This window comes from Heloderma suspectum, chromosome 1 (assembly GCF_057233095.1).
Source record: "Heloderma suspectum isolate Gila_16-S chromosome 1, 16-S_ref, whole genome shotgun sequence".
In the NCBI taxonomy this organism is placed as follows: Eukaryota; Metazoa; Chordata; class Lepidosauria; order Squamata; family Helodermatidae; genus Heloderma; species Heloderma suspectum.
In genome coordinates, this window is record NC_139458.1 from 336,671,479 (window position 1) to 336,684,614 (window position 13,136).

Consider the following 13,136-nt stretch of genomic DNA (forward strand, 5'->3'; position numbering starts at 1 on the left):
TTGTTAAGTTGTAAAAGAGGAATAAAGCTTTGAAAAGAATCCCTTTGTCTGTGTCTGGACTTGGCTACTGGATTAGACTGAAAGAGGCCACCAAGGAGCCCTTGACACCTATCATGGCAAAAGTTGTTGTTGTTGTTCAGTCTTAAGTTGTGTCCGACTGTTCGTGACCCCATGGACCACAGCACGCCAGGCTTTCCTGTCCTCCATTTGCATCCCTGTCTTTTGCCGTGCCAGTGGACCCAGGCAGCGGACCGGTAAGTGGGATTCATACATCCCAACTAGCTGCTGTTTCTTCAGACAGTAGCCTTATTACCAAGGTACTTCACAGCAGGCAATATTTTCAGAGGTCATTTGAATCATGTATACAGGTATATTACACACAAGGCAATCTTATTTTGGGGCGGGGGTATCTTTCCACGCCAGTCAATTTTGTGCTGTGTTTTCCTAGCACAAAAGCAACGTGCAAGGTAAATGCACTATTCTTGACTCAATCCTTCACCACCCAGAACTTGTACTTCAGATAAGATTGTTGATGTACAATTCATGGCTAGCTGCCCAAATTTCACCAGAAGTCAGACACTGAGATGCCACTGCATAACTGATGGAAATTTTGCTAATTAAGTCAAGACATTAAACTGCAAAACTGACATTAAATTACTATTTGCACAATCCCTTGAGATGTTAAGACTTTCTTTTAAAAAAAGCTTCTAAACCTGTCTCAACAAAAGTGAAAGGTATGGAAACATTATAACTATTAATTGTTTAAGTAACTTACTGCATTGTGTGATTTTCTGGATATTGGAAGTTATACGTTGTGCTAACTGGTTAGGATCCCCAGTGGTGTTTGCATTGTATGCCATGGCTGATTATAATATCCACGAAGGTCATAAACAAAAGGTTCACAAATAATGCCACCTGAAAATATAGAAATACAAGTTACTTTTTTTAGAAGTTACACACCACGGTGAATCTCATTGTAAAATCTCAAATATCAAATTGTTGAACTCCTTCAAGGAAGAGTGGGTTAAAATGTAATAAAACGTTGCATTTGTTTTATGAGCAGCTTCAGACATTGGAGGAAGAGACCATGTAACCCGTAGGAAGGGCTCTACTAGTCCTCTTACTGCACCACCACCACATCTTGTAAAGGAAATTCTGCAAAGAGAGTGTACAAGTTCTAGATAAGCAACTTGGGGCCCTCTAGATGTTTTATCCTACAACTCCCATCATCCCTCAGTGTTAGCTATGGTGACTAGGGCTGATGGGGAACTGTATGACAAAATATCTAGAGGACTATGAATTGCCCTGCTCTAAATGCAGAAACAGTTCCACTGCTGACCTACAGCCCTTCCCCATTCACCAGCTTCATAACGAAGGTTTCAGTCAGATATACACTTACTTTGGAATATGTCTCACTGAATTCAATGGGCTTGCTTCCAACTAGACACACATAGTATTGCACTGTAACACAGTATACATGTATTCTGCATTTGAGTATCTGTCCCTGAATGTATAAATTTTTGTAAGAAGCTGCACCATAGCCCTATTCAGGCATTTAAACTTATGCTTTCTCTATTGTGTGTGGGGAGAGCAGGACCACACTCATGAGCTCCACCTTGTCGCATCGCAGTGCATGGTTCTGCAGACCTCCACATGCTGCCACATGAACTTTTGCAGCAGGAAGCTTGATGTACTCAAGTAGGCCGATGTGACTCAGAACCCTGCATAATCGGAGTTCTAAATCATGCAGCCTAATGATTACAGGAGGCTCTCAGATGCATAAATTTCCCTTCCAACGAGAGGTGATGAGTATACAGGGCCAGCAAGCACCACCCCACTCTCCCTTGTCATGTGATTTGCATCACATGTGATTTGAACATGCAAATCGGACTGATATTTTTATACTATACAGGACATAACAGTGCTGTGAGGATAGCATAACTAAAAGTCCCACCATGTTCAATAGGAGTTACATCCAAGTAAATGTGCACAAGACTGTAGCCATTACTAATGTGCTCCAAGTGAGGAATGTAAACAATGGCTTCACAATTGCACTTCAGAGTCATTTCAGTTGTCACTCTCATCTCCACTTCCTGGGAGTAAGTCTCATTTAAGTCCATAGGACTCATGTCTTGAGTTGCTTGGTACTCAACAACATCTCCAGACATCCCTACATTCAATGGAAGTTCTAACTGCCAACAAGCGAGCTGTGGGAAGAACCGGGTGGCAGAAGCAGCCCTGACTTCCTGACCTGGACACTTTGTTACTCCCAGATTTGGTCTGGAGGGGCTGGAAGAGTTGAGCAGGTCTCAAAGGGTGGGGGGGGGGGCTGCTCCCTACCCCACTACAGAGGCCAAGGCAGCTGGAACCTGACTATACACTAGCCCCCTTCATCTGTTAAACACCTGGAAGGGCTCCACACAACTAAAGGGGCAGGGAGGCCACACTGTTGCTGCAGCCCCTGAGGTAACGTATCTCCCTGGCTGCCAACATCTGTGAGTACAGGGAGGAAGACCTCTACAGATGTAGACTTCCACTGGAGCTGGAACCCTGATGATGCAAGGTTCCAGCTCCTGTAGAAGTCTGTGTATGCTGGCTTTCCCCCTCCCTGCAGATATCTGTGCTCAAAACGTGGACATCGGGTGCTGTACAACCTCAAGGGCAGGATAAGCAGTGCAGCCCCATTAATGGTATGGGGCCTCTTTCTACATGTAACTCATAAAGGGGGCTATTAAGCAAGGAGTACGTTCCTCTCTACTACGGTGGAAGATCTGTCTATAGAAGCTCACCCCTACCAAGATCATAAACAACCTTGCTGAAACATGTTCGTCAGCCATCTTGACCAACTAAATCACTTTGACAACTTCTCCTTGCAAAGTGGTATATAAATATTCTAAATAACTAAAATATAGTTAAAGAACAAACTTGGGGAAAGAAAGACAATTGGGACATTCTACTTATGCAGTCATCCACCCAGCTATGGAGAAGTAGTCAAGTCCAGATGAAATTATAGCAGGAGGCCCAACGTACAGCCATGCTTAAGGTCATGCTTGGGTTGCTCTCAGCAGAGCTGTTTTTCATGAAGCAGTTTCCAAGCTGCAGCTTTCAAGACTATTTTTAAGTATTCTTTCAATTCCTTTCACTGCAAAACCTTCTTCTGCGACTGGTGGGGCTTCCTCTTCCTCTGCTTTCAATCTGTAAACTTTTCTGCAGGGTAGACTTCTGCAAACTCCTGAAGTGTCTCATAGTGCCGCTGAGCTTTTACAGTCTTTGGTACTACTGAATCAAGGCTGCTAACTGTCTACGGAAGAAAACCTACTGGAGTTGACCTACACAGGCATGGGATTTTTTTTTTACTAAAATCTACTGCCCAACTTTGAGATTGCTGTGTAAAAACTGATAAGAAACCCTCTCGGCGCAAGGGTAAAGCCAACCAAAAGAAACAAACTTGGAATAGAGGTAGGCACAGCTGTTCTTCCCTAAGATCATTTTTGTAACAGCTTTCAGTAGAGCCTTAGTGCCCAACATTTCAAGATTCACAGCATCAGTAAGGTGGAAGAATCACTGGAGCATTGCAACCACAATGAATTGATTAGGATATAAGGACTAACACAGATGGCTTTTACAGAACAAGTGAATCTAAAAGCAATTAAATACATGTAGTGGTACATTTAGGATCTTCCTACCTAAACTGCAATTTTGCAACAAAAACAGAAGAGTAAACTCTGCCCTCGCAAACATTTTCCCAAGGTTTGTTTACACAGTCAGTTATCCAAAGGTCCTGATCAAGCTCTGGTTTTATTTTAGAAAAAAATGCATCCTGCGAGCCAGATCCTAAAAACCTCACACTACATCTTCATTAAGGGAGCAATCCTATGTGGATCGATGGATGCCTCTGACCCCGGGGATGACCACCTATCAAGTGCAGGGTGGGAGAAATGGTGAGGAGCGGATCTCCTCCTCGCTCCCCCCACCCTGCTTTTGTGGCTAGACAGCCAATTTTGGCTGTGTAGCAACGGGAAGCGGTGGCCGGATGATACATAGGAAGTGTTCTGCTGGAATTTCCGACCTCCCACCCTGGCCTGCCCCCAGGAACGCCCTGTTTTCCCCGCTCTGCGCTGCTCTTAGGAGCGTGGAACGCGGGGCTGATTTGTGCTGTCTACGAGGCGGTGTGGAGGGGGTGTGGGTCAGCTCTCTGGGAAGTGACCTCCGAGTGTGGGCTCCGAGGTCGGTTCCCAGAAACTGACCTATCCTATGGCTGTCTAGCCACTGACTAGTGGCCATAGGATTGCACCCTAAAAAAAGGAAGCTGAAAGCACACATGCACCTCCGCTACACCCAGAATGTTGTAGTTTGTTTTTAAGAAAACCAGAAGTAGGCCTCAGGAGGATGCAAGTTTAAACAGAAGAATAGCAGACGAAGGGGCAGATTAACGCAGTCTCCTCTAGTCTTTTTTCCACTTAAGAATATAAGAGCAGCAATGCTGGATCCAACGAAGGGCATACCTAGCTCAATGTTCTGTTTGCACAGAGGCCGACCAGCTGGCTAAGGGAAGCCCACAAGCAAGATGTGACAGCAATAGCAGCCTCCTGTCCATGTTCCCCAGCAAAGACCATACTTGACAGTGGAGGAAATATATAGCCAACATGACCTTTAACAGCCTTATCCTCCATTGTCAAACCCCCTTTTGAAGTCATCCAGGTTGACAGTTCAACTACATGCTGTGTGAAGAAGTACTTCCTCATTGCCTACCCTAAGCAATGCCCCAGCTGCTTTTCTCTCCCAGCAAAGAGGGAGAAAAGAGACAGGGTTCAGATTTCTTTCAATATGCACCAATAAGTACACCTTTGAAGGGCAGCTGTATTTCTAGCCCTTGATCCTCCCAACGCATATTAGATTGTATCTTTCCGCAAGTGGCAGCGTAGCTATAATAATCTAAATGGCAAAGCAGAAAATAGCTACTTAGCCGTTATAACAAGGGCTGAATGACCTCAACATCACAAGAACATATCCTGAGAGCAGCCATACCCAGCCTGGTGCTCTCCAGATGTGGCTGGGCGACGCCAGGAGTTGCGGTCCAACGCATCTGGAAGGCACCAGGTTGGGGAAGGCTGTCCTAAAACTGCCTCCGCAAATTTACACAAGGAATATGCTACAGTACCAACTGCCACCGTACAGCAACTCGGCATGTGGTCTCACTGTTCCTCCGTACTGTCCGTGCGTGCATGCACACGCAGACATACACACATTCGTTTAGGCCCAGCGCCATTCCCCCTAATCCTCTAAAGGCCTTTATTGGGGGAAGGAGGAGGGAAAACCTCTGTGATTCCTTATCCTTATCAATCACATGATTGTTCCACCCAGAGGAGGGAGGCGGCGAGGGGAGGTCTGAAAGGAAGGCTTGTCTGCCGTTCTCGGATGGCCTTACGTGCCTCCCTCGCCTCTCCGAGGCGCACCCATCCACCCGTAACCATCTCCCTTGGCACGCACCAAGGCCAGCCGCGCGTGCGGCGAAAACACCCCTCGGCGCTACGCCACCGCAGGTAGCGCTCGCTTCCCGTCCACCCGCCACTGAGCAGGCGTGACACATCCCACAAAGTCGCGGAACGAAGCGCAGGAAAAACAGGAGTCCGCGGCAGAGAGAGAGGCGCTAGGCTGGCTGAAGCGGAGTCGGGGCGGGGGGGAGAGAATCCCGGGCAAGGCTCGCTCTGGCGCAGCTCTGGCAGGAGGAGCGGGATTCTGGAGAGGCGGCTGCTTTGGAGGCTCCGAGCGGCTGCGAGCGCAGCGGGGCCGTCCCCGCTCGCCGGCCCAGGGGCCCGCCCGGGGAATGCGGAACTGCCGCCCACACCGCAGCCGGCGCAGCGCGCGCGGCGAGAACCGCGCCCGGCGACCCCTCTCCTCCCTCGGCCCGAGCAGAAACGGACAGCGCGAGGGCAGGGGGCGCACGGCCGCCTGCCCCGGGCTCCGAGCTGAGTCCGCGCGCGGGCAGGGGCAGCAGCCCTGCGCCGGGGCGGCGGCCCCCGGGGCCCCGCCACGCACGCAGCCCAGGAAAGGGGCTGGCCCGAAGAGCCCCCCCGCTCTCGGCGCTCCTTACCAACAGCGGCCGCTTCGGCCTCTCCGCGCGTCCCCACAGGACGAAGGCGGGCGGGTTCCGGACTTGGTCTCGCTGCCGCTCAGCTGATCCGCGGAGGGCGGACCCTCCCCTCGGCCCCACCCCGTCGCTGCCGCAGAAGCAGCAGTTCCCGGGAAAGGGGGGGCGGGGCGCCGCCTCGCGGCCCGCCTTCTCCTCCCTCGCCTCCCGGGCGACGCCTTACAGCTGCGTTCTCCGGAGGCGCCTCTGCGCTCGGGAGCCCCCAGACGCGCGGACGAGTAGTTTACGTGCGCGCGGGGCTCCCCGCGATACGTCAGGGCCGGCGTCCAAGTTCAGCCCTTCACGGACGACATAGGGGGGTGAGAGGGACGTGCGCTCCTCCGCGGGCCCTCTCAGAAGTAGGCCCCGCTGAGTGCAGCGCAGCTTGCTCCCTGGTGCGGGATCGCCCTCTTGGGACTGGCCTGTCTTTCAAACAAAATATTATTAAGCGATGCACTCTTAACTCCGTCGAAGCGGGTCCACCTGAACCAACCAGGTGTTGTTGTTGTTGTTGTTGTTCAGTCGTTCAGTCGTGTCCGACTCTTCGTGACCCCATGGACCATAGCACGCCAGGCCTTCCTGTCCTGCGCTCTCTCCCGGAGCGTGCTCAAGTTCATATTCATTGCATCCGTGATGCTATCTAGCCATCTCATCCTCTGCCGTCCCCTTCTCCTTTTGCCTTCAGTCTTTCCCAGCATCAGGGTCTTTTCCAGGGAGTTTTCTCTTCGCATTAGGTGGCCAAAATATTGGAGCTTCAGCTTCATTATCTGTCCTTCCAATGAGCAGTCAGGGTTGATTTCCTTTAGGATGGACTGATTTGACCTCCTTGCAGTCCAGGGGACTCGTAAGAGTCTTCTCCAGCACCACAGTTCGAAAGCATCAATTCTTCGACGCTCAGCCTTCCTTATAGTCCAGCTCTCACAGCCATACATTACCACTGGGAAAACCATAGCTTTGATTAGACGGACCTTTGTCGGCAAGGTGATGTCTCTGCTTCTTACTATGCTGTCTAGGTTTGCCATAGCTTTCCTCCCAAGGAGCAAGCGTCTTTTAATTTCATGGCTACAGTCACCATCTGCGGTGATCTTGGAGCCCAAGAAAGTAAAATCTGTCACTGCTTCCATTTCTTCCCCTTCTATATGCCAGGAAGTGATAGGGCCAGATGACATGATCTTAGTTGTTTTAATGTTGAGTTTCAAACCAGCTTTTGCACTCTCCTCTTTCACCCTCAACAAGAGGCTCTTGAGATCCTCTTCGCTTTCTGCCATTAGGGTGGTATCGTCTGCATATCGGAGGTTGTTGATAATTCTCCCGGCAATCTTAATTCCGACCTCTGATTCATCCAACCTGGCATTTCTCATGATGTACTCTGCATATAAGTTAAATAAGCAGGGTGACAATATGCAGCCTTGTCGTACTCCTTTCCCAATTTTGAACCAATCGGTTGTTCCATCTCTGGTTCTTACTGTTGCTTCTTGACCCTCGTACAGGTTTCTCAGGAGACAGGTAAGGTGGTCTGGTACTCCCATCACTTTAAGAATTTGCCACAGTTTGTTGTGATCCACACAATCAAAGGCTTTAGCGTAGTCAATGAAGCAGAAATAAACGTTTTTCTGGAATTCTCTTGCTTTCTCCATGATCCAGCGAATGTTGGCGATTTGATCTCTAGTTCCTCTGCCTCTTCTAAACCCAGCTTGTACTTCCGGTAGTTCTCGGTTCGCATACTGATGAAGCCTAGCTTGTAGGATTTTGAGCATCACCTTGCTGGCATGTGAAATGAGCGCAATTGTGCGGTAGTTTGAACACTCTTTGGCATTGCCCTTCTTTGGAATTGGAATGTAAACTGACCTTTTCCAGTCTTGTGGCCACTGTTGAGTGTTCCAGATTTGTTGGCATATTGAATGCAGCACTTTAACAGCATCATCTTTTAGGATTTTAAATAGCTCGGCTGGAATACTGTCATCTCCGCTAGCTTTGTTGTTACTAATGCTTCCTAAGGCCCACTTGACTTCACTCTCGAGGATGTCCGGCTCAAGTTCAGTGACCGCACTATCATGGCTATCAGGGACATTCAGATCTTTCCTGTATAGTTCTTCTGTGTATTCTTGTGTTACGTTGTTATAATACTTTTTTACTGCGTAATGTATTAACATCCTTAAGAGGCTCACCGTATATTTATTTACTGTAATACCAGATGTAGCTTCTGTGGTTACTCCTGCCTCCTCTTTCCGCCCTCTGCTATTTCGCTTGTGTAGAACCGTAAACTGTAAGCTTGTAGAAAAGGGGTGGGAAAGGTGTGGCCCTCTAAATGGTGTTGGACTGCAACTCCCATTAGCCCTAGCCAGCTAAGGCAGCCCCAGAGGGGGGGATAAGGGGGGGCAAGCAGCCCCCCAAATAAGCTCACTTGCTGCCGCCGCCCCCCACTCACCCTGCCATTGCTGGACTCCTGTGGAACAGCACTTTTCACATATACAAAGTGCATCCATCTATTAACACCTCTGTAGCTCTTCTACAGTTTAGCTGCAGCTCTTGAGCCAACAAAGGCTACTGACATGTTCTTTGAGATGCCAACAGACCAGTGGCAACCTACTGAGGGGGAAAGGCAGGCATCTGATACGCAGGAGAGAAAAGTAACTGAGGAGGTGTGGGCAGTTGCATGGCTGAGGGTGGGGCGCTAGAGCCCCTGTTGTTTTTTCTCCAGCCCCCCTTGGTGTCAGCCAGGCTGGGAATTGCTTGCTGCTTTCTTATGCAGTCACAGCCCTCCAATCACCTGAGAGTGGGATAACTCCTTTAATGCAGTGATTACTCAAAGCCAACATGGATTTGTCAAGAACAAATCCTGCCAGACGAATCTGATCTCATTTTTTGATCAAGTAACCTCCCTTGTGGACCGTGGGAATGCTGTAGACATCATATACCTCGACTTCAGCAAAGCTTTTGACAAAGTGCCCCATGATATCCTGATAAGCAAACTAGCTCAAAGTGGGCTAGATGAAACAACGATCCAGTGGATCCACAGTTGGCTACAGAATCAGACTCAAAGAGTGCTTGTCAGTGGGACCTTCTCAAACCAGGAAGAGGTAACGAGTGGGGTACCGCAGAGCTCAATCCTGGGCCCAGTGCTCTTCAACATTTTTATTACTGACTTGGAGGAGGAGGTGCAGGGAATGCTGGTCATATTTGCAGATGACACAAAATTGGGCGGGATAGCTAATACTTTGGAAGACAGAAACAAAATTCAAAGTGATCTTGATAGACTGGAGCGCTGGGCAGAAAACAACAGAAAGACATTTAATAGGGATAAATGCCAAGTTCTGCACCTAGGAAAAAGAACCAAATGCACAGTTACAAGATGGGGGATACGTGGCTCAACAACACTCCAAGCGAGAAGGATCTTGGAATTGTTGTCGATCACAAGCTGAATATGAGCCAACAATGTGATGTGGCTGCAAAAAAGGCCAATGAATTTTTGGGCTGCATTAATAGAAGCATAGCTTCCAAATCCCGGGAAGTACTAGTTCCCCTTTACTCAGCACTGGTTAGGCCTCATCTGGAGTACTGTGTCCAGTTCTGGGCACCACACTTTAAGAAGGATGCAGACAAACTGGAGAGGGCTCAGAGGAGGGCAACAAAGATCAGGGGACTGAAACAAAGGCCTATGAGGACAGACTGAAAGAACTAGGCATGTTTAGCCTTGAGAAGAGATGACTGAGGGGAGATACGATAGCACTGTTTAATAGAGATGGTGGAGAATTCCGCCATGGATCTCAGTGAGGCCGAATGCCAGTGTATTCGGCCCCCCAAAATCCATGGCGGAACGAAGCCCCCCACCCTGCGAAATGTGCCTGGAACGGAGCCCCCAACCCACTACACACGCGTGAAATGCAGCACTTACCTGCTGCTGTCTGTGCCGACTAGCGAATGGCGGCTGCCATTCGCTTCGTCTTCATAGACATGATAGGCTACGTAAATACTTACGTAGCCTATCACGGCTAACGCGGGGATGCTTTTTGCATCCCTGTGGAGGCTGTGATAGGCTACGCAAGTATTTACGTAGCCTATCATGGCAAGGTAAAAAAAAAAAACCATGTACGCAAATGGCGGCAGCTACGGTGGCTGCCATTTGCGTCCATTTTTTTGCCATTTTAGCCTATGTAAATATTTACGTAAACTATTATGGCGAAAAAAAGGGGAACACAAATAGCCGTGATAGGCTACGTAAATATTTACGTAGCCTATCAAGGTCAAATACAGGGACACAAACGGTGGCGGCGGCTATGGCAGCCGCCATTTGCGACCCTGCTGCCCAGTGGCTGGATGTCCGGCTGTGGGCGGAGCTGGCCAGTGGCTCTGTGGAATCCCCATGGAGCGGAGCCGCCGGGCAGAACTCTGGGGGGAGGGACGGAGCGCCTCCCCCCTGTTGAGGATTCCGGGGGGAGGGACGGAGCGCCTCCCCCCCACCGCGAAGCAGATCCGCGAAATGGTAAGTGACTTTCATACATCCCTACTCTTCAAGTACTTGAAAGGTTGTCACAGAGAAGAAGGCCAGGACCTCTTCTTGATCATCCCAGAGTGTAGGACACAGAATAATGGGCTCAAGTTACAGGAAGCCAGATTCCGGCTGAACATCAGGAAAAACTTCCTGACTGTTAGAGCAATACGGCAATGGAACCGATTACCGAGGGAGGTGGTGGGCTCTCCCACACCGGAGGCATTCAAGACGAGGCTGGACAGCCATCTGTGAGGGATGCTCTGACTTGGATTCCTGCATTGAGCAGGGGGTTGGACTCGATGGCCTTGTAGGCTCCTTCCAACCCTACTATTCTATGATTCTATCCCAATTTGTCAGTCTCTGTTGCCCTTACAGCGTAATCCTCCTCTGCACATTTATTACTCAGAGTTAGGGAAGTGTGAAGAAATTTAATAAAGATATTATGCTGAATATTACCTGGAGTGAGACATAGCCTAATCCTATATATAAGCAAGAAACATTAAAGTTGATTTTTGGTTGTATTTGTTTTAGTGGAGTGTGGCTTGGCTTGGGAAATGTGAATGTGACTATAGGAATGCAACTATGGGAGAGCTCCTCCTGTGCTTCAAAATTTGCCACTGGGAGCCTTTCTACATGAGGCTTTTACTGTGCACTTGTGATTGCTCACTCATGCTAGTTTGTGGGTTCTTTACACAACAGTGTCTATCACATTTTTATCCTAACAAGGAAAGTCTGGTATTATTTAGAAATGGCAGAATGAGAGTCTTCTGTAATAGTGCAATAATTCTGATATACCACAGCACCATCTAGTGGTTGTATAATAAAGACACACACACACCCTGGGGAAAAAAGCACATGTAAAGGACCCGATCTTAATCCCGTAAAGAATCTGGAAGCAGAAGCCTCAGTAAAGGTGCAGGATACCTGCCATAGAAGCTTCTCATAATATTTTGTCTGTTCAAATTTCTCAACTGGAGGCCTTCACACATAGAGCAAATCTTCATATCCTTGGTATTAAAGATGTGGCTACTGATGTATGTTTGGCTGAATTATGACTTTTTCATGAGTTATTGGTTTTACCATCTGATTTTCTACTTGATATTGAGCATGCATATCATGTTCCTGGTTCAATATGTGGCACTAAAGGGACTTTGGGGACTGTTATTGTTCAATTTTCACGAGTCTCTACATAAGATACGAGTCTGTATCTTATGCGTCTGGCAAGAGAACAAGGTGAGCTTCGGTGGGGACCAGCAAATGACAAGATTATGCTCTTTCCTGATTACACTAAAGAAATCACTGACAGAAGAAGGCAATTTACCAGGGTGAGAAGTTTGGCAAAGCTTCAACCTGCAATATCATATTAAATATCTGGCTACATTTTGCATTCTTTTTGAAAGCCAGATGAAAAGGTTTTTAAATCCTGATGCTGCAGAGATATTCCTTAGTGGTATTAAAATTAAAACAAGGGAACCAACTCTCCCAGCCTTCTGAGTTGGAATTTAGCCGTCTTTACTGTTCTTTTGAAGCGCTGCTTGGGTTATAGCTAAGATGTCTAGGCAGTGTGCCAGAGTAAATGTTTGCACGTTTCTGTTTTCATTCTCCTTTTTTATGTTATATTGTAATAAAATGCCTGTTTGTGTGTATATGTATGTGTACACATATAAATATATTGTTAGATATGATGTTACTTAAAATATACAAATGGTTTGCTTTTGTTTTTTTATTTTTTATCTTTTTCTTAATTTTTTCCTTATTATTATTAACATCATTATGGGATTATGATTATTACTATTCCTTGCTGGCTAAACCTTTAATGTTTATTAATATGTGTTAATTGAATGGTAATATATGGTCAATGGAAGTGGATTGTTTGCTCCCGTTCCTTTGCTATAAGACTGAGGTTATGACACTGAAAGATAAGGTTCATCGTTTGTGGTGCAGCGGATTGAAGATTTCATAATACCTGCAATGTTTGGAAGAGTGCTGTATAGGTATAATCTGCAACTGGATTTATATTTGGATATTTGGTTTGCTTTTAGATATAATCCCTTTTTTTCTCCCCCCCCCTTGTTTTGCTATCCTCCACCCCCCCCCCCAGAATACTGTATTGTTGGAAACTGAAGAGTCTAATTATGTTGTTGGTATTGTTTATTTCATTTATAAAAATAAAATAAAAATAGATTTAAAAAAAAGTAAAGGTGCAGGATACAAACCGCATGTAGAAATGCCCTACATCTCAAGGCTGGCCCCTTATGCATCCTAAAGAAAGGAGTGTGCGGGTAGCAGAATGATGAACCTACACATAAAATAAAGGTGGGAAGAAAGCAGTGATGTGGTAGGGAAGGAACCACTAAAATGGAGCAACTTGAGGAGCTGACTGGAGGCCAATGGATAAGTTGTATTGCACTCCTCAGTTGCAGACAGCTCCACTGCAGACCAGGAGTCCTGCCCCTGACCCAATCCTCTATACTGTACAGCATGCACATACTCAGAGGTGCACAAAGAGAGGTG

The 13,136-nt window shown here is 47.5% G+C and overlaps 1 protein-coding gene across 2 annotated transcripts in view; it reads right to left on the minus strand.

The window, feature by feature from the left end:
- The window catches only part of STX7 (syntaxin 7), a 40,127-nt gene extending 33,941 nt beyond the window's left edge, over nt 1-6,186 (minus strand). For both annotated transcript variants that reach the window (XR_014786690.1, XM_084827540.1), the window contains exons 1-2: nt 6,095-6,186; nt 776-915 (exon numbers count right to left, since the gene is read on the minus strand). Coding sequence is in view for 1 of the 2 variants with exons in the window: in XM_084827540.1 (XP_084683666.1) it covers nt 776-860 (85 nt within the window). In the remaining variant the exon portion in view is untranslated. The remainder of the gene's footprint in view (nt 1-775; nt 916-6,094) is intronic.
- Between the last annotated feature and the right edge of the window lie 6,950 nt (nt 6,187-13,136).